This window comes from Apiospora hydei, assembly GCF_038363865.1.
Source record: "Apiospora hydei strain CBS 114990 chromosome Unknown utg000009l_segment0_segment0, whole genome shotgun sequence".
In the NCBI taxonomy this organism is placed as follows: Eukaryota; Fungi; Ascomycota; class Sordariomycetes; order Amphisphaeriales; family Apiosporaceae; genus Apiospora; species Apiospora hydei.
The window spans coordinates 44,794-68,263 of NW_027117368.1; the positions used below are offsets into that span (position 1 = coordinate 44,794).

The 23,470-nt window shown below is 53.2% G+C and overlaps 12 protein-coding genes across 12 annotated transcripts; 7 read left to right on the forward strand and 5 right to left on the reverse strand.

Moving 5' to 3' along the window:
- Window positions 1-220: 220 nt before the first annotated feature.
- PG997_011724 (uncharacterized protein) lies at window positions 221-1,669 on the reverse strand (the record flags this gene model as incomplete). The annotated part of the gene is made up of 3 exons (XM_066816039.1): window positions 221-819; window positions 875-1,460; window positions 1,556-1,669. 3 exons carry the CDS (start codon window positions 1,667-1,669, stop codon window positions 221-223), a joined length of 1,299 nt encoding a protein of 432 aa, XP_066661731.1.
- A 12-nt stretch (window positions 1,670-1,681) lies between these two features.
- PG997_011725 (uncharacterized protein) lies at window positions 1,682-2,077 on the reverse strand (the record flags this gene model as incomplete). The annotated part of the gene is made up of 1 exon (XM_066816040.1): window positions 1,682-2,077. One exon carries the CDS (start codon window positions 2,075-2,077, stop codon window positions 1,682-1,684), a length of 396 nt encoding a protein of 131 aa, XP_066661732.1.
- Window positions 2,078-3,363: 1,286 nt separating this feature from the next.
- Window positions 3,364-4,127, forward strand: PG997_011726 (uncharacterized protein; the record flags this gene model as incomplete). The annotated part of the gene is made up of 3 exons (XM_066816041.1): window positions 3,364-3,827; window positions 3,882-3,912; window positions 4,008-4,127. 3 exons carry the CDS (start codon window positions 3,364-3,366, stop codon window positions 4,125-4,127), a joined length of 615 nt encoding a protein of 204 aa, XP_066661733.1.
- A 114-nt stretch (window positions 4,128-4,241) lies between these two features.
- Window positions 4,242-6,306, forward strand: PG997_011727 (superfamily I DNA/RNA helicase; the record flags this gene model as incomplete). Its single annotated transcript, XM_066816042.1, has 5 exons — window positions 4,242-4,363; window positions 4,422-4,826; window positions 4,883-5,297; window positions 5,387-5,581; window positions 5,638-6,306. 5 exons carry the CDS (start codon window positions 4,242-4,244, stop codon window positions 6,304-6,306), a joined length of 1,806 nt encoding a protein of 601 aa, XP_066661734.1.
- Window positions 6,307-7,747: 1,441 nt separating this feature from the next.
- Window positions 7,748-8,396, forward strand: PG997_011728 (uncharacterized protein; the record flags this gene model as incomplete). The annotated part of the gene is made up of 3 exons (XM_066816043.1): window positions 7,748-7,954; window positions 8,014-8,082; window positions 8,151-8,396. 3 exons carry the CDS (start codon window positions 7,748-7,750, stop codon window positions 8,394-8,396), a joined length of 522 nt encoding a protein of 173 aa, XP_066661735.1.
- Window positions 8,397-14,263: 5,867 nt separating this feature from the next.
- PG997_011729 (uncharacterized protein) lies at window positions 14,264-14,953 on the forward strand (the record flags this gene model as incomplete). Its single annotated transcript, XM_066816044.1, has 2 exons — window positions 14,264-14,371; window positions 14,444-14,953. 2 exons carry the CDS (start codon window positions 14,264-14,266, stop codon window positions 14,951-14,953), a joined length of 618 nt encoding a protein of 205 aa, XP_066661736.1.
- A 43-nt stretch (window positions 14,954-14,996) lies between these two features.
- Window positions 14,997-15,406, forward strand: PG997_011730 (uncharacterized protein; the record flags this gene model as incomplete). Its single annotated transcript, XM_066816045.1, has 2 exons — window positions 14,997-15,068; window positions 15,206-15,406. 2 exons carry the CDS (start codon window positions 14,997-14,999, stop codon window positions 15,404-15,406), a joined length of 273 nt encoding a protein of 90 aa, XP_066661737.1.
- Window positions 15,407-15,917: 511 nt separating this feature from the next.
- Window positions 15,918-16,612, reverse strand: PG997_011731 (uncharacterized protein; the record flags this gene model as incomplete). The annotated part of the gene is made up of 2 exons (XM_066816046.1): window positions 15,918-16,344; window positions 16,425-16,612. The coding sequence occupies 2 exons, from the start codon at window positions 16,610-16,612 to the stop codon at window positions 15,918-15,920; spliced, it is 615 nt and encodes a 204-aa protein (XP_066661738.1).
- Window positions 16,613-16,964: 352 nt separating this feature from the next.
- On the reverse strand, window positions 16,965-18,064 carry PG997_011732 (uncharacterized protein; the record flags this gene model as incomplete). The annotated part of the gene is made up of 2 exons (XM_066816047.1): window positions 16,965-17,284; window positions 17,527-18,064. 2 exons carry the CDS (start codon window positions 18,062-18,064, stop codon window positions 16,965-16,967), a joined length of 858 nt encoding a protein of 285 aa, XP_066661739.1.
- Window positions 18,065-19,115: 1,051 nt separating this feature from the next.
- On the forward strand, window positions 19,116-20,333 carry PG997_011733 (uncharacterized protein; the record flags this gene model as incomplete). Its single annotated transcript, XM_066816048.1, has 3 exons — window positions 19,116-19,284; window positions 19,341-19,408; window positions 19,467-20,333. 3 exons carry the CDS (start codon window positions 19,116-19,118, stop codon window positions 20,331-20,333), a joined length of 1,104 nt encoding a protein of 367 aa, XP_066661740.1.
- Window positions 20,334-20,858: 525 nt separating this feature from the next.
- Window positions 20,859-21,856, forward strand: PG997_011734 (methyltransferase-like protein; the record flags this gene model as incomplete). Its single annotated transcript, XM_066816049.1, has 3 exons — window positions 20,859-21,205; window positions 21,276-21,324; window positions 21,365-21,856. The coding sequence occupies 3 exons, from the start codon at window positions 20,859-20,861 to the stop codon at window positions 21,854-21,856; spliced, it is 888 nt and encodes a 295-aa protein (XP_066661741.1).
- A 402-nt stretch (window positions 21,857-22,258) lies between these two features.
- Window positions 22,259-23,407, reverse strand: PG997_011735 (uncharacterized protein; the record flags this gene model as incomplete). Its single annotated transcript, XM_066816050.1, has 4 exons — window positions 22,259-22,527; window positions 22,588-22,697; window positions 22,758-22,950; window positions 23,029-23,407. The coding sequence occupies 4 exons, from the start codon at window positions 23,405-23,407 to the stop codon at window positions 22,259-22,261; spliced, it is 951 nt and encodes a 316-aa protein (XP_066661742.1).
- Window positions 23,408-23,470: the final 63 nt, after the last annotated feature.

Here is a 23,470-nt window from a genome sequence, read left to right on the forward strand (position 1 = left end):
TCGGTGGTGCGACGTGTCCTTGCAGCAAAACTGCAGAGAGGGAACCATTATCTCCATGCGGCCTTCTCCGGTTGCTTCAGCCTCCTCTCCAGCGATGGATCTCTTCGGCATCTTGTACTAGATGATGCCGAACAGATCGACCAAGCTGAGCGTGGGGTACCGAAGTTGGAGGCCGGTGACGCAAGAGACGCCGTACCTGATCTCTTCTGCCTTCTCGTGGTCAGAGAGGTCCATGTTCATGAGGACGGCGACAGAGTGCTGCCCGTGTTGGGTCTTGCAACAGCTTTCCAAAGACGGTGCCATAATCTCCATGCGGGGATCGCTCTTCGGTTGAGCCTCGTTGTTCGCGAAATCCACCAAAACCACCATAGTCAGCAAAGGTAGCGCCACCAAAGATATCATCAGGCTTGCTTTCCTGATCAGAGTTGGCATCAACAGGCTGGTCTTGCTGATCAGAGGAGGCATCAACAGGCTGGGTTTCCTGGTCAGATGTGACTTCGTTTGACTTGGCTTCATCAGGGATGACTTCGTCAACGACTTCCTCAGGCTCATCATCGTCGTCGGAATCCGAATCAGCAACCATCTGATCGATGTGCTCGAACCTGTTCTCGTAGTCGATCTCCTCATTGCAAGCCATGATGAGTATCAGCAACAAGACATGCGTCTTGCCGGCACCGGTGACACCAAGCACGTTTAACATGCCGAAAGGCAGAGACTTGAGTTCGTCAAACAGTGCCTTCTGGTCAGCATCCAGGCGTTGGTACTCGGCGAAAAACATTCTGACGAGATCGTCGCGAGTTTGAGGCTTGGGGTCTGGGACTACGACAGGGGCGACGGGGGTGGAGGATGCTGTTCATGAACGTCGAAAGACGACCGGTGCCAAAGTCCATGTCAACTTGCGAGAGGGGCACGCGAGCAGTCTCATCGAGGTGACAACCTTTGTAGCTGGCAGGAAGTTCACGGAGAGCATCGCGGAATGGCTCAGGCTTCGCCAGCTCCAGCACCTCATTAAAGATGGGGAAGAGCTTGGTGAGGCGATGCTTCAGGACGCCGCCGCGGAAGTCAATCAAGACTCGACTCAAGTACGAAAAGTTTGACGTGTCATCATCACTGACAGTCAGGTTGGAGATGGCTTGCAACTCCATGTTGGTGGTGGTATCCGAACCAACTCTGATGTACTTTGTGATGAATCTCTCATCACGCCTGGCGGCCTGCTTCTTGCCGCGACGAGTCTTCATCGATGCCTTGGCCTCTTCATCACGCTTCAACACAATCTCTGCAGTGGATGCGAGAGTGGCGCCAATCTTGATGGTGGGAGTTTCAGGTCGGCAAAACGTTGCTTCTCCAGCCATGTTCAGCTCCTCACTCGTCTTGAGATCAGGCGAGAACAGATACTCAGTGTAGTGTCCCTGGTACTTGGTCGCTTCAGTGCTGATAAGGAGGGCGTTGGGCAGTGCGAGCTCCAGATCGCCGCGAGGTGTACCTCTGGATAGCCGAAATCGGGATACTTGAAGGAGACCGTGACGAGAGGACCGTTCTTCGGGCGGACATTTACCTGGTGGAGGATGTAATCCTTGGTGTACTCAACGGCAGGCTTGCCATCAACGAGGAGGACGCACTGGATGTTGATTGACTCCTTATCCGGACGTCTGCTGCCAGTCTCGTTCATGCGTAACTTGCGCTACTTGTTGCGAGCTCGTCGCTGTTCAGCCGCGAACTCATCCTGGCGAGCAATCTTTTCAAGCTCGTCCAGGTCCTTGAACTCCTCTTCTATGGGAGGAACTGGGTTGGCCTCAAGGATGGGTGCTTGTATGCCAGTGGGGCGCATGATAACGTCTTGCTTCTCTGTATCAGCAGCAGCATCTTGTTGGTCACCAAAGCGAGCGGCTTCTTGCTCGCTGTGAACAGAAGGGGAATCTTCTTGCTCATCGTGGATGGAGGGGGCATCTTCTTGCTCGCCATGAATAGAGGCGGCATCGTCTTGGTCGCTGTGGACAGAGGCGGTATCTTGCTCGCCTTGGTGATGGGTGTCCATAAGCTCCTGCTCCGGTCCTTCGACGAAGACGTCTTGGAACATGACCCAGCGTTGAGAATCAAGCGCATCATCATCGGGTCCATCGATGACGATTGGCTGCTGAATAACCCAGCGAGTCTCACGGCTGGCATCAGCTGCGTCTTGCTGATCAGGGCCATCGACGAAGATGTATCTGATCAGAACCCAGAATCAAGCGTGATCTGCTGCAAGAGGAGACTACGGTCCTCATTGTCGGATCCATGGTCGAACTCCTCCATGGTGTTAATCTGCCTGTGGTTCAAGTCAAAGGTCAGTTACTTGGTCGATCAAGACGGTCAAGAAAAAGTGTAGCCAGAAAAAGACTGGTTATAGGTATACGAGACGTCATGCATGACGGTGACGATGATGGATGACAGATTGAATACGATGATGAGAATGTGTTTGGCTTACCTCGTCCAAGTGGTCCTGAGTGACGATCGCTTGGTAGAGTACTTGATGGGTGTTTGCAGGTTACTTGCGGATGGCAGTTAGTACTAACGACGACGATGAGGAATGCCGAAAAAATCGAGAAGGCGAGAGAACTTACAGGAAATGTTGTTGAGGGATCGCGTTTCCTTTTCGTGATGCGAGTGTATGGTGTATTTTTGCGGGGAGGAAATGAGAGATGGTGGATGGAGAGATGAGTGAAGGTGTGGATGGAAGAGGTTGTGTTTTGCTTAAGTGTGGGAGCTTGGTCAGATAAGGCAGCTGGGAATTGAGCGGAGCCGGCCAATATTGAGACTGGAGCCTCCAAACAGCAGAGAGCAAATCACCTACTGGAAACAGCTGTTGCTAGCAAAGGCAACGATGGTGACGGTTCAGGTAACGCTTTGAGCTGACCCTCACTCGCAGCACCATGAGAATTGAATCGACTGGTTTATATATAGTGTTGTGTAGACCCGGGGGTGCCCATGGAGTGCCAAGACCTGTGGTGTTCGCTGGGCTTTGAACTGGATCCAGGCTAAGAGCAGGTTCAAGATTGGTGTCTGGGGGGAAATGCTGGAGAGGTGGCAAAGCAATGATTGATATATAGGAAAGAACTCGCAATGGGACTGAGAAAATATTGTTCTTGAGAGATAAGTACTTAAGTACCTACTACCTACCAGGCTGCACCTTTCACCCGCATTTCACTCGGGCCCTCCGCTCAAAAAGGGAAAATAAGAAATGGTGATGCTGCTTGAATTTTGCGGAATCTCATTTCTTGACCTGCCTTTTTCTACTGCTGCTTGAGACCACGGCTTTCTACCCATGACTCACCGCCCTCAATTGATACCAGTACACACATCCAGCACACAGCATACCTACTCTAAATGCAGTCACAACATGACTCGAAATCACACAAGTCACAACAATCACAGCCCTGGTTGCCTTCATCCAGCTACGCCACCAAGCAACGGTTGCCTGCAAAAGACACCGTGGATTGTACTGGTCTTGTCCCAGCAAGTGTGAGTCTCTCAGGATCAAACGCTGGTGATCCAGGCAGCGTTACTCACAATCCAATGCATCAGGTTTTTTTTCGCATTACCGCACACCAATCAGCCAAACCAATTGCTGGTCTTACTCCTTCGCAGCCCACTCAACTGCTGCAAACCCAGCCCATCGCAGATGCAGAAGAACTGACCAACAAGGCCAAGCCAAATGCCGCCTCCGTTGCCACGGGCAGTGCCTCTGCAAAAGCCGCTCCCCATGTTTCCATTGCATCAGCCCCTGGTTCTCGCAGTACACGCAGAGTCAATGCCGCTGCCGCTCGCCCCAGTCCACCTACACCAAAAAGGTAACAAGGATGATGATTTTCTGAAGGACCAGCTGCACTGCCTCGTTGACACAGCCATCTTGTTTCAAGCACTGCACAAACCGACGTATGAGGCGTACTGTGCTCGATTCAGCGGCGGCTACGGCTCTTGCATCACCGGCTTGCCTCTGCGGTACCCCACGCTCAGCTTGATAGCAGCAGCGCGATCTCCAGCAGAAGGAGGACGGCCAGAAGGAGGACGAGCAGGAGGACGAGCAGGAGGACGAGCAGGAGGACGAGCAGGAGGACCACTACACCCCAGAGGAGCAGAAACGCAAGTAGGACGCCGAAACGGGCAGCCGCACCAGCAGCGCTCTGCATACCTTCCTAGGCGACGTGAATTCTATTTCCTTCGTCCATCACGTCAAGACCTATCGCAAGCACTGGAGAGAACTCATGTTCAAGATCATCTCCGACGCGGGCATCATTGTTGGCACGCCTACAGCCGCAAAGAAGGTTGCTGACAACCCCGACATCGACTTTGATCCTCTGGTCGTTTGGAGTGACGAAACCAGGTCGTGCCACTGAAGCTTCAGGCTTGGCTTCCCTTGCCCTCTTCCCCAACGCAGTGTTCAGAAATCTTGGTGCCGATCCCAAGCAGCCGCACCAGATGACGTTCTCAGCATCTGGCAAGTTCCAGCGCAAGAACAGCGAGCTCTACTTCGTCAACCAGTTCGTTCACCAACTTGGAACTACTTCCCTGCTCCAGAGAATGAGCGATGGTCGTTATCCCGTCTCGAACCTGCGAATTACCCATCGCATGCAAGGAGAGCTTGAGACATTCCCATCCCATCAGTTATACGACGGCAGAATGATTTCAGCCACCGAAGACATCACCGACGAGGTTGAACGACTTCGTCAGCCCATTGGCATCTACGGACGAGACGTCGCTCAATCTTTCTTGGTGCTGAACATGCATGGTACATCCGAAGAGAAGGACGGCACCAGCTACTTGAACCGTACCAAAGCAGGTTTCGTCGTGTGTACGGTAGTGAGCATCTTCAAGCAAGAGCTTTACGCGGTGAACCCCACTGAAGCCACCCTGGCAAGCGTGCTCGTGTGGCCATCATTGCCCCGTACGAATCCCAGCGCATTCATTACAGCGAGCTCCTCGCAAAGGTCTCCGACGCCGAGTTTGTACGCGATCTCGTACACTTTCGCACAATCCCTCACGTTCAAGGCCACGAGGCTGAGATTGTCATCTTTGACACAGTTCGCACCTCGAGACTCGGATTCCTCGTTGAGCACGAGAACGCCAACGTCTGCCTCACTCGCGCCAAGCATGGCCTGTTCGTCGTCGGCAATCTGAACTGCGGGACAGGCCCTTCTGCTGGCCCCTTCGCCAACTTGAAGGCTCACTTGTTTTCCTTGAACGCGACATCCTGTCTTGCAAGTGGAGCGTTCCCTGCGAAATGTGCCCTGAGCGCCCTGGTCATCATCACATACGCGACTGTATGAAGCAACCTGTACCCGTGTCTGCCGAGTTTCCCGCTGGTCACGTCCTTTGTGAAATCGGCGATGAGAAATGGTCCAAGCGATAGCGATACCAGAACAAGAAGGGTGGCCGAAACCAGACTCTGCGGCAGATGATGGGAATCTCCGCCGGAACATCCGATGAGAAGGACAAAGGCAAGGAGAAGGCTCCCGCTGACGATAAGCCTGAGAAGGATGAGAGTCAGCTTCTCGCTCTCCAGATTATGGTGGCACAGTCCACAATTCCAGTCGGTGGTATGCAGGTCATCAGATTCGATGACCATGGAAGGATGAGTTCATTGTATACCTCGACGCAAAGGGCAAGGCCAACGACACCTCGCTCGACGAACCTCCCATCGATACCGCCCTGATCATGGCTCGCCCCATACCCACTTCCCCTTCCGAGGATCAGCGAATCCTCCACCACGCTCACTTGGTGGCAAGATGGATCCGCGACAACTGCGACGGCACCAACAGAGTGTGGTCTTGGGGCAAGGAATTCGGCATCGTGCCGATCCACCGAGACTCCGTGGTCATGTACATGGACGACCAGGACAAGGACAAGCCCGGAGAGTTGTGGTACTTTGTGCTCAGCAACTGCCACCAGATGTTGCAGAATGACCTGACCATGGACCAGCGCGACAAGGCTCGTGCCGATGTCGTCGTCGAGGGCTTCGGCCCTCCCCAGATCCTGGCCAAGACTGTCCTGGAGGTGGCCGTCGACCACGGCATCCGCGTCAGCGAGATGAAGCAGCGCATCGAGGACGTATTCGAGAATCCTCAGCACGTCCTGCGGTTCCAGCGCCAAGAAGCCCAGTGCTTGTCGGAGGAAGAGGCCAGACTCTGGGATATCAGAGACCAAGTCCAAGCCCACCTGCTGCAACATACCGAGCTGGGATTGTGGCTTGAAGACCCGGACCCCCCTCTCCATGCCCACACCTCCCTCCCCGACCAGAAGACGGTCCCCGGAGCCCTTGGTTCCCGTTGATACACCCTCCCCGTCCCCGCCCCAGAACCCGTGGACCGACCTCGATGACGTGTTCGAGCTTGAGCTGGAGCCGCAGCCTGAGCCTGAGCCCGAGCCTGCCCCTGAGCACGGCGTTCCTGCCTCGGACTTTGGCCCCTTGGTGCTTGCGGTGCCAATGCTTTCGATTGATGACTGAACTCGCCAACAGCAAAGGTTGATTGCACCAAAGAAGACGTCACCATCATCATGCATACTGGTTTTTATTGACTAGTATTTACTATTTATTAATTTACGTCGTTACCCTTGTCGTAACCACCATGATTAATTCCTGTAGCCCTACAAATCATGCCAATTTGTCTCTCGAATGTTGGCGTCAATCATTGGCTATCCAGTTGTTCACCTAATGATCCTCCTCATCTTCATGACCATCCTCAACGTTCTCAGCTTCCGCAGCACGCAGCTCTGTGTACCTTGAAGTGTCATTGGCGTTGACGAGGTGTGATGTGAGCTCCAGCCCAGGAGAAAAGAAAATAGACTCGGCATAACATGCGACATCGACAGCTCGATGCAATCCGTGAACATTGAAATCATTTATCAAACTCTCACGCGCGCAATGCGAACGGTTTCATGGCAGCAGATGCACGCCGAGCAGGTAGCTTTTGGCGGACATGGGGCTGAACCCTGCTACAGCGATGCAGTGCCCAGCCAAGCCGTAGCGCAGCGGGGGTTCAGCTGATAGCTACTCTGAGGCGGGCTGGCGGGGCACCGTTTAGTGCTGGGGGTTCAGCTCCTAGCTACAGCTACTTCGATGATGATCAGTAACTCCAGGGAGCTACAGTTGCTCTCAGGGCTGGGGCACACACCACAGCTTCAATTGACATGGCATTTGGCTTACTTTTGGTAGTAGTCGGTCTTCCACTCGGGTCAATGGTGCATCGCATCTAGTATTGTCTGTTTCTAGAGACTGTTGGTCAAATATCAATTGTAGGCCCAAATACACTGTACACTGACTGCTGTCGTCATTCAAGCATTCCGCTGAACTGTCCCTCCGCGGCGAACCCCTTTTCACATCTTATCCGTGGACAGACCAGTACATATATTGGTATTGCCAACATAAAATGCGGCAATCAACCCGCAATCCAATTCCTGTCACAGGATTTGCTTGTCTTGACTGTTATCGTGTATGGAAACTGGTAATTGGGGGTTGTCAGCCAAAAGTGCACCATCGCAGTGTCAATCGGACAATAGAACCGTAGAACAATACAGATCCTGAACAATCTGCCCCAGGCCACAACTCGATTACTCTTCGGTTGCTTGAAAATTCAGCTGCATTCCTACGTTTTCCTTCCTTCATCAAGTTTGACCGCAAAGAGAATCTCTTTTTTTTCTCCCCCTCCCCCAGGCAGATATCATCATCGTCAACGCAACCAAACCTTCCCCGCCCCCCCTTGCCATTGCAACCATGCCTGCCCGCCCTCGCCGTGTCGCCTGCCTCCGCTGCGCCCGCCGCATTGTGGCCGGCAAGCAGCAAGTCTGTGAGGATGGAGAGGGTAAGCAACCGCACGCAGCTGCAGCGCAGACACCCCAGTTTGAATGCTTTGCTGATATTTGGATAGGATCCTCCGCCAAGTGTACCTATTGCCAAGGCCTAAAGAAGGCTTGCCAGTCGGTATGTAGCTCGATGTACTACATGTGGCTTCGAAGCAGTTGCTAATCTCCTTATTCTAGGCCACTGGCACCCTCCGCACCAAGATCAAGACTCTGACGGAGGAGTCCCTCCGCGAGCCCCGAAACGATGTAAGTCCAAGATACCCTACTGCTCCCCTCCACCGAAGGTTGCGTCGAGTGCTAACCTGTTACTGCAGGAACGTTTCAACAAGGCCTCTCTCGCCGTCGCCAAGGCCCTCCAGAAGGAGAAGGAGAAGGAGAAGAAGCACCCACAGATGGCGAAGATGGACCTCCGCCGCCGCCAGGTCGTTGCTCTGGAGAGCATTGCAACTTCTCTCGTGGGCATTGCCGGCGACGTCTCCACCATCCGCGAGGGCTTGGCCCTCAGCGCGACGAGAACGACAGCCCTTCCGCCAATGACCGAGGGTGATAACGACGAGTAGCTAGCTCTCTCGCAATATCCCTCCCTCGACGTGTCGACATCACGGTAACCAACCGGCAGTTCTTTGAGCTTCGGCAGTTAAGGCCAGCCAATCCCTGAGTCCGTAGTTTATAAGACCCGAAATGGGCAACCTCCATGGGGGTTTAGCTGGTGCCTCGCGGCTCGGCAGAATTCACTTAATTGATATAATTTGCTGTTTTCTGTTTCTGTGCTCGTTGTATACCCGAAACATTTTCTCTGCCTATAGACATTGTTTGTCCATGATGCACAATCTACACCGGAAACCCGCGGCTGTCGAATCGGTGCAACGTCAGCCTAATGTATGTGATGAAAGATAAACTGGTTGAACCGGTTGCTACTTCTCAAGTCTGGACATCAGATTTCACGTGTAAGTCATTCGGCCCCTCGCTGTCCGGTTCGGCTTGGCCGCCTCCAAGATGGAATGAACAAGTAAAGTGTCAACTAGGGACTCGAATCCCATGTCGTATTCGTTGGAAGCGAGATACTCTATTAACGGGAGACTGTCTGTACATGAACAGTATACTCAATACCAGCTGTGAACCCGTCGTTCCCCTGTTACAGTGATTGTGTCACTTCACAGTGGTGTACTCGGAGCCGCAAAGCCAAAAAGCCGACGCCATGCCACCCACTAATTTCTAAGGTTCCCATTCTAGCGTTCCCTGGCTCACCCTCCCTAGAATTTGTCCAGCAACGCTGCATCGCTTCGCCATGTTACCTGGCGCAAGATCTAGCGACTGCTTCGATCCCAAGACTATCTACTCTGCACCATGGAGTTCGCCCTCGGACAAGTGACGCTGCAGTCAATCGGCTATGTGCGACATGCTGCGATACATTCCCACCAACCATGGCCCGCTGGTGCCGGTAATAGCTCATGCCAGAGGGACCAGCCGTGACGATCCTCTCCCTGTGACCTCGTAACACGAGCCGCTTGGCCTAGCCTCCCCGTTCGCCCAGCCCCCAGAGTCCCAGCCGCTTGGTCCACGCCACGAGTCAGATTCGCGGCCCGGAGCCCGTCATTGGGGGCCACAATACCGACTACCATCCGCCGTCGCCGTCGCCGCTTTTCGCGAAAAATTGGACGACATGTCGGTCACAGCCGTGTCGTCGGACGGCACGGACCAACATCGCCAATGTGGTCTCCGGCCATGAGGATTTCAATAAACTAATATTACTTGCCTCTCCGGCCCGCCGACAAAGCTCGACAATGATTGTTAGTTGACCATGCTTTCGCATTGCCAATCCACATGCTGGCATCTCTAATCAACAGGCATTCCCTCGCAGAGCAGGTCCTTTCCCCAAACACAAGGAACACCAAGTATGCGGTGACCCGCAAGACCCAGTGATCGATGTCCACTGCCAGCTTGACCGCACAAGCCAACGAGCCTGGGCGCACCAAACAGAAAATCGTACTATCTGTCTTGTTTTGGGACGGAACTCCGGTCGACACTTTGAGTCGGGCAACAGGCTCATGGCGGACCTACGAATCTCACCTTATGCCAGGCCATATATCGTTGCGGTGACATGTCGCTGGAGAGAAGTGATACTGGAACTTGAACGTCGCAGCGGTTCATGTTTGTGCGGTGGCTCTGTCGTCTATCATTAACTTGGAATAATCGCGTGTCGGTGCTTGGACACCACATTCAGTGATTCGCAATGGTACTTGTGAATGCTTCCTATATCCTTCTCCGCAAGTCATTTCTGTACTCCGTAGCTGCATCCCCAGTGCAGTGCGCTTCGAGACGAGTCGACCGTACACCTCGAGCATCAACTCTTGGGAACGGAGAGGCAGCCGCATGGCATCGGGAAAATTTGCCGGGTGGATTATCTGTGGCTCACTTGGCAATGAATGTAATGAGATGTCTCGCAGTAACTACATCAAACACTGCTATGTCTGCGTTGATAATTCTTGCCCGCTATTACGGGTTGTCTATACTTCTGTAATGGAAATATATTGTGCAATATATTTTTCTTTTCTTGCAGCGGAAGATTACTTTACGCAATATAGATCTTCTTGGAACGTCGACATTTGTTCCAAGTAGGCCAAGCGGTTGTCAATACAATATGCGATGTGTTTCCTTTTTCCTTTTTTCATGATTTATTTTTCATTCCTTTTCCGTCGCAGGTTTCGTGGCAATTGTTTCTTCGCTGGCACCCAAGAAGTATGGGCTTAGTGAACATCCAATTGTGCTTTGTTATTCAATTTACCACAGGCTTACTTGCAGCAGTACGGCTACTCTATGATAGTTCCACGAGAATCTGCTGGTGAACAATGTCGACACTGGATCACTCGCTCTTGAACGTTAAGGAGAAAACTCTGAGTTCGCCCTGCATGGCGTGCCATTGCTAGCACCTGGTACTGTTGTTGTGGGAAGAAAGTAGGCCGAGAAGTAGCTGTTGAATGGGCTTTCATATGATCATACAATTGGCAGGGGTGTATGCATGCTTCTCCTCTTATCTACCAGTAGTGGGAATCGCTACATACCTCCTTCGTACGAAGGAGGGTGATCCGTGTTACACGCACGTGGTATCCCTTTTCCAGGGGCTGGAAGCCCACTAAGCTGGCTATATCAACAGTATCATTGCGCAACACGACTCCGTGGATTAAATTTTATCGTGTTGTTGTCGCCGCTGCCAATACTGAATCTCTGCTTAGGAGTGGCCTGGGCGCTAACGGTGGTATGTACTAATTTCTTAACATCACGGAATACATGGGTCCAAAGACAGCTTGCTACCAGCGTACCAGCAAAGAACTGTGGAGGAGGTGATGCACACTATATGAATGAGGACCTGAGTGAAACTTTCTCTTGCCCACCTGTCCCCGAAATTGCACACGTACCGTGCGGGAGGAACGTAGTAGCGACGTCACGAGATGCAGTTAAACGCCCGGTAGCCCCTGGAAGCTGTTTGGCCGCCGTCTCCCTCAAATCAAATCCCAATGTGGAGTATTGACATATGACTCTAGGAGTATGGGCAATTAGTTGGTTGAAGGAGGAAAGAATAGAGTCTCTGAGAGAATCTCAGCGATGTGGTTGTATGTATGTACAGGAAAGGCACGCGACTGAGATCTCAATATGAACATAAAATTAGGCCCAGTGAACAGACCTTGTGTTTCTGAGTGCATTGCGTCTACATTGACTTTTTTGGTTCTTTTTGCTTTCCGATTTATACTAGCGCAAGCCAGTAGAAATAAATAACTTAAAACCGAGTAAACTTAATATATATCGATTTAAAAAAGAGGTATTATATTTTAATACCTTTTAAGTTTTAAAAATAATTTGAAATTTAAAACTCTTATAAATTAATAAAACCTTTATAACGGTTAATATACCGGAGAGTACGTAAAAAAAAAACCTGAACACGAGACACTCTACAACTCGCACCTTAAGCTTCAAAGGGTCAGGCAAATCTCACCTTAGTTGGCCCTGAGATATTCTCAACTGTTGGTCATCACCCGACCATACCTCGCCCATAGATCTCACGTCTTCCTCCAACGGCGCTTCGTCGAACAATGACTGGGGCACTGGCGACATACACGCTGCTCTGGGCAAGCCAGAGGAGACCGAGGCTGCTGCTTGGAAATCCGCTATATTGACCTAAGCCAGCAACACTTCCACTATATACATTGCGAGTGAGGAGGAAATCTTGGCGTGGACTCGGTCGAAGACAGGTGGTGGGAGGAGTTGGCGTGGCCGTTGGACTCGGTGGTGGCTCGACTGTTTTAGGTCGCTACCTCTGTGGTGCCGGTGGCTGTAATTATGTAGGCAGCAGTCAGCTCTTTGGTATATGCGCCGGAAGGTGCGCCCAAACGTTGGCGCCAGTACTGACGGCCACACACCCTCTTTCGCACTCTAGCCTTCATGCGGGGAGGGCAGCTGAAGCCTCGTCAACTTACAGTTTTCTTCTGGTATTGCAGGTCTACAAGACGCACTTTGCCTATCGATTTGATCTCGACTTTCTACTTTGTGTGAAGAAGCTGAAATAACTGATTCTGGAGGCCGCTGGTTGTTGCGTTGTACGCACAGTGTGCTGCCCCAGTGTCGATCTTATCTCTGACGCCAGTGGCCTGCCTAATTCGGAAGCTCTGGGTATGCTGATTGGCCAGTGCTAAATCTTGTGCAGGCCGCTTGCTTGCAGTGGCTCAGTGGGTGGGTTTGCGACGTGGTACTCCGACAATCCCTGCTCTCTGGACTTCCCGGTCACGAAGTCACCAGCAGAATAGGGAGAATTGTACCACTATGACACTCCAGCAAAATACTTCGAGCAGCTAACCATGCGCCACTGCTTTCGCCTTTACGTAGTCCGTGCCGGTGCAGAGTAGTGTGCTTGAAGCAATGATCAAAACGCGATAGATGGCATTCGACGTTGAAAAATGTTGATCTCCGACATGGTCTTTACTGGATTCAACTTCTTCATCACAGCACAACATCTATCTGATTACTTAAGCTGGCTATGACTTAAACACTGCACCATCCGCAAGCATCACCTCTCAATCTACCAAAAGAGTGAATCATTTCCAATTGGTGAACTTCGACGTGACGCTTCGGTGGCGCATCAGTAAAGCAAGCAGCTGCTGAGGTGTGTTTGGGAGGGTTTTGGCAGCTTCAATTGCAGCTATTAGCGGGCTTAGGTACATGCTAGCACCACTGTAGCGCCAGAAGTGCCCTGTAGCTAGCACCACTGGGGGCGGCGCGGGATTGGTGGGGCACCGTTTTCTTGAGAGGGTTCAAAATCAATTGCGCATTCCTGGAGCTCACGCTCCTCCTTCCTTTCTCCTTCACCTTTCTCGCCCTGCCAGCGGGGAGGGCCGCGGTCGGTGTGGTCCGTATTCATCATTCACTTTATTTTTCTGCTATGTTTTTGTACGAGATGCTATCTGTCCTGTCATCAGGGGACGATTTGTTCTTGTCATTTTTGACTCGCTCGACCTCGCGGTTGGCGCGTACCAAAACGTACACCCCCGGGTTCACGGCGTCGACGCCCATGTGTGATGGCCTCTCGTGAAGTCACTCAAAAGCCACCAGTCAATCGATAGCTGATGCGGCTCTATGCTCCATCGGGACCCCTGGAAGTCGGCTCCAGGCTATCAGCACCACCGTAAACACCATGGCAATTCTCCTTCCTTCCTTCTTCATCCTCCTCGCCTTGCCAGTGAGGAGGGACGCAGTTGGTGTAGGCTCGTCCCCCCGTTCAGCAAAATACCCCCATTTTGTCACTGCATTTTTTGTATGAGACTCATACTCTCGTCTTTTTGACTCCTGCGATTGAGCGCCGTATTGATCGTTGCAATATGCAAATCATGTAAACTGGGTACGCGTCGACAACCATGAGTGGTCGGATTCCCTTGAACCACGCAAAAGCAACCGACAATAGACACAAGGCCGGCTGCATTTCACTATGTATGCCCTCCTGGGCCCTGGAAGTCGACTCCAGGTGTCGTCACCACTGCAAACACCATGGCAACCCCCACATACCTAGTCAAGTAGGTACCGACCCAAGGATCTCTTGCTTGTGAGTACTTTCGTTGAGCCCGCGTTGAGCCCGCGTTGCTTCCACGTTGCTTCCACTGCGCGTTGCTGCCAGAACAGGTCTCACAACCAGGTAAATTTTCCACTGGGGCTTGCTGACATGAAATCTTTTGTCCAGGAACCTCACACTTTCCGACGTCCTCCTCCTCTCTCCTCTCTCGCTCTTCTCCTTCTCCCCAGTTCCCTCCAGGTAGTCGAACACCTCACACCGTCGACACCACCTACTCCACCCCTGAAGACGCAGAGACAACCATCCTCCGAAGCGAGCGGCACGATTCGGCCTTCCTCCCCAGCCCCAGACCCAGACCCAGACCCAGACCTCATGGACGACTCGGGCGAGAAGTCCCCTGGCAACGTGCAGGCGAGCATCAAGACCTTCTTGCACCGAGACAATGCTCAGAAGAAGCCATCTAGCGTCCCCGATCCAAGCGTAAGCTCCTCTCCCTGTCCCCTTTGCGTTGCACTTGAACAAGTAGGAAGCTAATCATCCTCGCACCAACAGACGCCGATTCCCACTGGCATGGACCTCATGCGAGACGGCATAGTTCGCATCGTCGAAACTGTCGAGAGCAAGCAGCAAGACATGGCTGGCCTCACCAAAGAGTTTGATGACATACAGCACTCGGTGCAACACGGCCTGCGTACTCTCGACGTCTCGCTCCTTTTTGGGAAGCAGAGGCAGATTGGCCAGCTCGTCGCCGACATCCTCAAGCAGCAAGTTCGTCTCAAGGTCAAGCTGCGAGAGCTCCGCAACAGAGTCCAAAGCAAGAAAGTCCCCGGTGTCTACATCCAGTATCTTTGGGAAGAGTTTGGCATTCTGGACAAATATCCCGACTTTGCCGTTGCTGACAAGTACCTCGAGCAAGGATTCAATCCTCACAACTCCATGAACAAGAAGGATCTGAGAAAATTGAACCTCATCAACTCCTCCCAGACCGGCGTCAAACGATCTTCCGACCAGGGAAACCGGCCTCGCAAGCGGAACAGGAACAACAGAATGCCTCATGTGTAAAGCAACATGCACCCCATGAACTCCTGGCAGGGTATCCAACACAATGCTCAACAGAATCCTTCTAATTGTCAGCAGCTTGGCCAGTAGTTTGGCCAGCAGTTTGGTCAGCAGTTTGGTCAGTTGTTTGGTCAGCAGTTCGGTCCCCATCACAATCCTCAGCCAAGTCCCCAGCCTGGCCTTCCGTACGGTCAACCCCTTCCTGACATGGCCCAATGGCAAAGTTCTCACATGAATTCTGCACACAATGGCCAGTCCGGTCCCCATATGTCAGCACCCGTCGATGCAGCCAACCAGCCACTTGCCTTGTCCAAAGCGGATCTCATGAAGGTTGTCAAAGAGGGTCTCGTGCAGGTTGTCGAAGAGGTTCTCAATCGCAAGAAGGGTGGCTCAGAGAATCCCATTGTCCTTGATTCTGACGACGAGGCTGTTAAGCATAGTGAAGATGAAGATTAGGAGATTCAATGAGAAGAACCCGTAAATAAAGTTCGGCCTGTTGCTATTTTGACGTTGATTTATGCATTCCTATTAGTGAAACCTTGCTTGCCATCTTGGTTCGGCTTGCGCTCTTCTGGAAAGTTTGTTTTTGATCTAGGTGACATTGTCTCCGCCAATCGCGTGTTAAGGTTGCGCCGTTGCCGCCGATGCGCCGTGGCGATTAGTGGCCTGCGGTCGACGCCCTTTATCTCTTTAGTCCGCACGTTCGTAACCAGCAAGTATCCTACACAAGTTTATGTGGTATCGCATAAAGAGTCACTACTCTAGAATACGGTAATACAACGCATCCTCATGGTAATCCGCTCCTACTTTGAACTACGGCGGTATCTGCAAAGCACACGTAATGTAAGTTTATTCGTATCCTTCGCTTTACCTCAGGTAGCCAGTCTGCTACAAAGTCCTATCTCTCTGCTAGTGCCACAAAGGGAGGTTTACAGTGGGCATCGCCCCTTTACAAGTGAACTTGCCATCATGCTCCGCTTGAAGCGTCGGTATGAACAACTTGCAAGCGCGAAACGGGAGCACCACCTCGCTCCATCCTCTTGAGAATCGAGGTGCCCAGTTGCAACGCGTATCTGTTGATAAAGTGCACCTTGCTGTCTTCGGGCTTCCTCGCGCCATCGACCGACGGAGTGACGATCTCGCTCTCTAGGTCACCCGACAGGATCCGAAGCTGGGCATCCGGAAAAAACGTGAAGGGTGCCAGTCCCGCGGCTTCGGTGGTGCGACCGACGTCGTCGCTCCAGACGATCCGGGGCTTGAAAGATTGCTCGTCCAGATTCGCAAGCTGCCTGGCCGCTACCGGTGTTGCCACACAGATATCGGCGTTGGCAATGATCCTGATGATGAGGTCTTTCCAGAGCTGGCGATATCTCTCGACGAACGCGGTAGCATAGCTGCGAGGAGGTCGCTAACAATGTCGGTGTACTCATCGTCTTGGTCATAGTTGTTGAGATAGGAATCAACCTTGGCGTACGCTATCTCAGACACCGAGTAAACACCGCCGTGGACTTTACCTTGCGACGACTTGTTTTCCCGGTATCCCTTCATGATCTGGGAAGCTTCCAGATTATCCCTTGCGGTAGATTCATCCTCGGTGGCTCCTGGGTGAACCTTCTCGTCCTCAAAACCTTTGTTCATAGCATTGTTTAGCTCGCGCCCCATCGTACCGAGTCGGACTACATCCAAATACAGTCGGCGCCGTTTGATCAGCTGACTAAACCTCGCACACAAGTCATCTACTTGGGCATTGGTGACGCCGCAAACAATGGCCTGGGCTATCTTCGGTTGGTTGTCATCCGCCAACATCTCCCAACAGGCCATGATGACGAGAAGGAGGCAGACATGGGTCTTTCCTGTACGAGACGCACCCACAACATTAAGCATCCCGTAAGGGAGGGAATCGAGACTCGAAAAGACGGCCTGTTGGTCTGGATCTAGATGTTGAAACTCTTTCCACATTGCTTCTGTATCGTTATCATGGGGTGACAACTGATGGGATGTGCCCATAGCACGTTCAGCAACCGCTTTCAGGAGAGGGAAACATCTCGGTAATATGACGGGCCTCGATCTCGCCTCGAAAGTTGAGAAGATATCGGCTCAGGCGAGCCAACCCGGATGCATCGTCCGGGAAGCATGTCAAGTCCGATATCACAGCCAGCTCCATCCTCATCGTGCTGTCGGTGACATCTCGAACGATACTCGCCTTGAAACTCTGGCGTGCCAGGGCTTCCTTGTCGTTCTTGGCAAGCTGCTTGATCATATCTGCAGTAGCAGCAGGTTCGAGTCCTGTTTCCAGCGTCGGGATGTGAAAGCGAATAAACGGTGTCGCCCCAGCTTCGGGTAGCCAATTGGGAACTTGTGGCGATGACGCAACGAACATAGCCGATGAAATGCTACGAAGCCTCTCTGGCACTTCGATGCGCAATGCTCGCAGCTTGGGTTCCTCCTCCAACTGAATCGGTGGATGCTTGAACGATTTGATATGTTCTTGGACAAAGGCTTCAACTTTATCCCCCAAGCATCCCAGGACTCGCCTTGGGCATCATATGGGTCGTCTCGATCTCTATATATCTTACTCATGGCCTCAGCAGCGCCCTCCAGGAACGTCTCTTTCTCGACTTCACCCGCATATGTGCCAGCGTATACCTCTAGAATTCGTGCCATCATATTGGCTTTAAGCACATTCGGGTCGGCGCGCTGATGGCCCAATCTGCTCATTTCACTTCTAAGCTCCGAAACGAGGAATTCCGTGACCTTGTGGATGAGCCAGTCCTCACGGATGCAGTCTCTGGGGACCTCCGGGATGTCGTACGCGATGGAGACGCTGATGTCGACATCTTCTTTGTCCAACTGAGGGAGGAGATCCAGATCTTCGTCGTCCTCAATCTGCACCAAAATGAGATATTCCGTAAAATGCCCTTGGTGTCGAGACCTCTCAATTCCTACTGCCATGCAGGTGTAGGATTCAGCTTCTAGGGTTCCGCATTGACCTTCCTCGTACAGCTGCTCGTAGAATGCACCATAGGCCAGTTTCACCGACCGCTCCTTCATGCTGCGGAACCGCATTTGCGCGGCTTCCAGGAACCGGAACTTGGCTTCATGCGGCATCAGCATGTCCTCTCGACGGCGAAACTGGAATCCGGGCCTTGCTCGGACGGCCAACCGGTCCAATGGGTCCTCGACTGGTCGCCAGGTTCTTCCTTGTGCGACATCATCTTGGCTGTGTAATGTTGGACTTGCGGCCAGGCGGTGGCGTTTAATTGCGTCGGAGGGGTCGATGACAGAAGGCGGATGTTGCTTATGGAAGCTTTCAATGGCAATGGACGAGCGTGGGATTCGCAAGGGGTGTGGGAAACTGATGGTGGTGGACTTGGGGGTGGGCTTGTTACTTGATTCGGCCCGGGTTTGCACGTTGTACAGGTATCGATAGGCTGCTCTGCATTACCAAAAGACTCAGAATGGTGGTATGCAAAAGTACTGGGGGCTTTCCAGAGGCGATAGAAAGGGTTTCAGACCTGCAGCTGATTAGAGAGGCTGAAGGTGGTTGAGCTATGATAGGTAGCCCTATAGAAATCGGCATACGAGGCCAGGTCCCAGGCGCCCCGAGCAAGGAAATTATATCACTTTGTTGCTTGAAATTATTGCATTGTGACTGCCAGAAAAGACACGAGGGGCTTTGCTTTCACCTTGGGCGCATACTTTACTGAGTTGCCCAAGGTAGGCGAAGCGCCGACTCAATTTTCATGGTGTGTCCCTCCAGGCGGCCTTCACGAATGGCCAGGAAGAACAGGGCTACTATTACAACATACCCCGGCCTTTGTTTACTAGTTGTTCAAAGTTGGATCGGTTGCTGTGATCTGATTGACAGCTGATGATCCAGTCATTCCATTCAAATGCTAGCATCAGAACCCGAGGGACTGGTCCATGACGCCACAGCGGCTGAGGGTAGCACCGCCACAGCATTGGAATTTGGACCAGCCATTTACATTGACACTTGGCGCTTTGGCTTTTTTTCTTCTAGGTCCAACAACATTCAAGGTTTAACCTAATCTCCTGAGGGTCCCGTCACGTCAATGTCGATGTTCTTTGATTGGATGGGACGCGAAAACAATCGATCCACTGCGTCTTTCTTTTCGATGCGCCCGCTCGACAACTCTCCTTCCTCATGGCACAACTGCCCGAGTACCTGCTCCGGGGACTCGGCCCGTTGATAAGCACCGTCAGGCTGCCGGCCGTACGAGAATGCGCCGAGCGCATAGCCATCAGCGATGTTGAGGTTCTGTCCTCGTACAACTGGGTCAACCCTGCCCGCCCCGCCACCATCATGGTCCCAGGTATGGCATGTCGTCTGTATAAGGTGGCCGGGAGCCAATCTAATCTGAGAATGCAGGAGGGCCTCGAGTCTTGCGATCTCCCATTCGGGCCGTGCAACTGGAGAAAATGGAGACACCCGGCGAAGTTGACCCGCATCTGACTCGTCTGCCGCAGGGTGCTGTTATGCAGCCTCCTTTTTCAGGCCGTCGAGGTGTTAAGGCCAGAGTGCCGCTTTGACAATGTCGATCTCCTGACGAGCCGTGTTGTCCTCATGAGGCTACTCAAGTTCTGTGCACTGGGTACCGGCTCCTTTCGGCTGTCCGCGTCCGTGATCCGCAACTCGCTGGTCCTGCACATCTCGACCAGGGCACAAGCAGAACTCGAAAACGATGGCATTGGCACGACTGGAGGCGCTAGCGCTGGCTATGGCTTCTCCTTCGAAGAGGCCGTGACCAGCTACCCAAAGGGGCTAGAGGATAGCCATTCCCACTGGCGCATCCTGCGCTACAATCTAGGCCCGCTAAAGTGCGTCCTTCACTACGAGGCGGACGCGACAACAGAGCCGTACGATGGCGGCTCCAGGCAAGCGCCGGTCGTCATACCGGCGCCCGACGACCTGTCTGCTACCATACTCCTTCGGGGGCACCTGACGCCCCAGGAAGAGACCCTCGAGATCAAGAGTACCGGCAGTACCCACGTCTGGGCGGTTAGTCAATTGGCCAGCAAGATCTGGGCTGGCTGCACTGGCCATCTGCTCCTGGGCCGCCACTTTGATGGCCAGCTCGAGCACGTGACGATGAAGAAGATGCAGCAAGAGAGCGTCAAGTGGTGCGACATGCGCAGATCGCAAATGGCCCTGGATAGGCTTCCGCGTCTGATCTCCGAGCTGAAGCAGGCGGTGCGGGCCGCACCCAGCCGCCAAGCGACGCTCATCCTCCATGAGTGGCCCCGGTTGCAAGTGGAAGTGTATGACGCCCGCCACCGGGAACCTTTGGTCTCGCCACGTATGGCCAAGAAGTTCTGGGGAAGAAGGCCCAAGGGTGCAAAGCCAGGGACCAACTCAGGATAGCCGTAGCTGTACCACCCTAGGTTTTAAACTAATCCTGGTGCTACGGCTGGACTGGCCCTGTGCTGCGCCACGGCCAGGAGGGGCGGGCAACGGTAAGGAGCGATATTGAAGTACCCTGCCAGCCTGGCTATTCTCACTGCCGGCGCCTCCAATCCTACTTTGGCGGGGAATTGGCACCTTACCACTGGCACGCAATACCGGGCTTTTCGAACGACACTTGTCCGATTCCTAATCAGCCCGCTTTGGCTCCGGCATTGGTAATCCGGACAAACAATACGCGTTGGGGAACTGCCGGGTTCGTACGTAATCAATGGCGTGCTTGCGGAGAAGTTCCGCGGATGGAACACAACGTGGTCGTCGATTAGCAATGCGTGTTGCATTGCGGAACCAATTACAAATCAACTTTGCGACAAGACCGAGTATTAATAGGGGGCAAACAGGACCGGGTTATGAGACATTGATGAACAGACGCAAGCCTTGATAGTCATACTTTATATAGCAAAAAGAGATCAAGACGTTGCAAACATGGCTTCTGCCGAAGTCCAAATCCCCGCTGCGGTCCCCTTTGAGGGTATCACAGTTGCCAAGGAGGTGAAATCACATGACGTCGATGCCGTCCTCCACTTCCACAAGCCGAATGAAGACGGATCGCCGCCCGAGCCGACTTACATAGACCGGCCCGAGACTTACGAACGTCCAACTGATCCGCGATTGGTTCGCATCACGGACGTGACGGGCCGGGAGTCCAGTTTCACCCTGGATGGCAACGGGTTCCAGTTCGTCAAGAACATTGCTGAAGAGAAGGACTTTGTCGACGACGAGCGTATCAAAGCCGTCTACTATCCGGAAGTCGAGACGCTGTTGAAGAATGTGTAAGCCAGCCCCCAAGCAAAGGAGGTGGCATTAGGCAACAAATAGGCTTGTTGACAATGTCTCCTGCAGCACCGGTGCGTCCAAGGTCTTCATCTTCGACCACACCATCCGCCGAGGCGTAATCGACTCGCGGACCGGGAGGCGGCGGCGGCCAGCAGGAAAAGGCCAAGCCCGCCGCCGTCAACCTCCGCGGCCCCGTCCAGCGCGTGCACATCGACCAGTCCTACCGCGCCTCGCTGTCCCGCGTGCCGCACCACCTGCCCCCCGACGAGGCCGAGTCCCTGCTGCGCGGCCGCGTGCAGATCATCAACGTCTGGCGGCCCATCGCCACAGTACAACGCGACCCCCTGGCCGTGGCCGAGGCGGCGTCCGTCGCCGAGTCCGACCTCGTCCCCATCGGGCTCATCTACCCGGACCGGCGGGGCGAGACTTTGGCCGTCGCGTATAACCCGCAGCACCGCTGGTACTACAAGCACGCCCTTACGCCCGAGGAGGCTTTGCTGATCAAGTGCTTCGACACCAAGACGGACGGGCGCGCGCGGCGGGTGCCGCATACGGCGTTTAGCGACCCGGATGTAGATCCCGGCGGGCCGGCGCGGGAGAGCATTGAGGTGCGGTGCTTGGTGTTTCACCCGGAGGATCAAAGCTGAAGCTATTCAAGCTTTGGTTTACCAAAGAACGACAAGGGATTTACGAGGGCTTGGGTTGTGTACACGCAAATATGTAGTTGAATCAAGTAATGCAAGTTCTGTGCATGTGGCGCAAGCAAAAGTAGAAGTAGAGCGTGCGATCGTTTGGCCTTAGCTAGGGTATTATGACTACATCGTTTTCTGTCGGGCGTAGGGAGAACGCCTTAGCCTTATAACGGAAACGAGGTGCCGGTCGGGCTGCAATCTCCTTATACTAACATAATGTCTTGCTTCACTTTACCGCTGGGGTCTTCTTCCGTGGATTCTGCTAGAACAACCCACCTACCAATCCTCTCGAAACTATCATGAGACAAACAATGCAAAAGCACAACATAATACTTTCCAGGCCGGTCAATCTGCCCGTTAGTCCAGAGTCAAATCTATAACCTTAAATTTCCTGTCTTGTCGTCTTGCTCTCTTCCCCAGTCGAAGGTCCCGAGGGTTCTGGCCTAATTCAGGCACAGCACTGAGCTCCCGCTTGACTGTCGGTCTCTGCGGCTCGTCCTTGGGGCGTACTTCGGCCACCTCCTGCGGCCTCTTCCGGCCTGGTATCGACTTTCCGGCCCGCTGTTCACTTGGCAAAGCCGGTGGCGAAGGAGACCGCGGGATGATGAGTTCCTGCTTCAGTGCCTCTATGAACCAAAGCGGGTGAGACACGACCTAGCAAAAGCTTATAAATATAGTCCACTCACCTCTCGATCGGTACAAGAACCGATACACTGCAATCGGTCCCCGGTCCTCTGGGATATCATCCCACTCGTGGTTCTTTGTCTGCTGTCTGGGGGCTTCGAGTTTGCCGCAGCTTTGTGACGCTTAGTATGAGAGTACACGTATAATGTCGGATGCTGGACTGGAAACTCACGATGCACCGTGGGAAATCGCCTTCCCTTTCAAGGCCTTCTCGGAGAGCTCGAGGTCTTGGCCGCGCAGAGCCGAGCCACGTTGAAAGCCGGTCACTTCGCGCAGGATGATGCGGAAGACCTGGACCTCAATTACTCCTATGTCCCTTGCTTTCTCCTTGTCCCTCTGTACGCGATCTCTCCGATCGTCGTCCACTGTCCGGGACTATTAGCACAATGATATGGGAGGGCGAAGAGCAAGAACAACAGCAGATAGGACATGGGGCGCGGTACCTGTCTTCACAGGCGAGAATCTGAACTTCTGCTGTACCACATTCACGCCCTGCTCATCCATCATCACCGGGCCCGAAACAGATCGGTAGCCACAGCCAGCCAACACATACTCCTTGCTCGTGCAGTTGTTGACCATGTACTTGCCGTCCACATAGACGTGGAAGCTCAGCGTGTGGTCCTTGTAGCTGAAGTCGTAGTTCGGGTCGACGTAGGTGTCAATGACGAAGGGGCGATTGGTAAACGACTCGATGTATTTGCACAGTACTGAGCACCGGTTTGGGGTAGGCGGCGGCGGGTCGGGATCGCGATATTCCTTAGCAATCCTCCCGCCCACCCGGACATAGACTTGGACTCCCGTGATGCCTTTCAGAATTGCCATGATGTGTAGCGTGAGGGGAGGATTAAGGTCAGGGAATGTTTATCGTTTGCTGCCGTTGAAGTT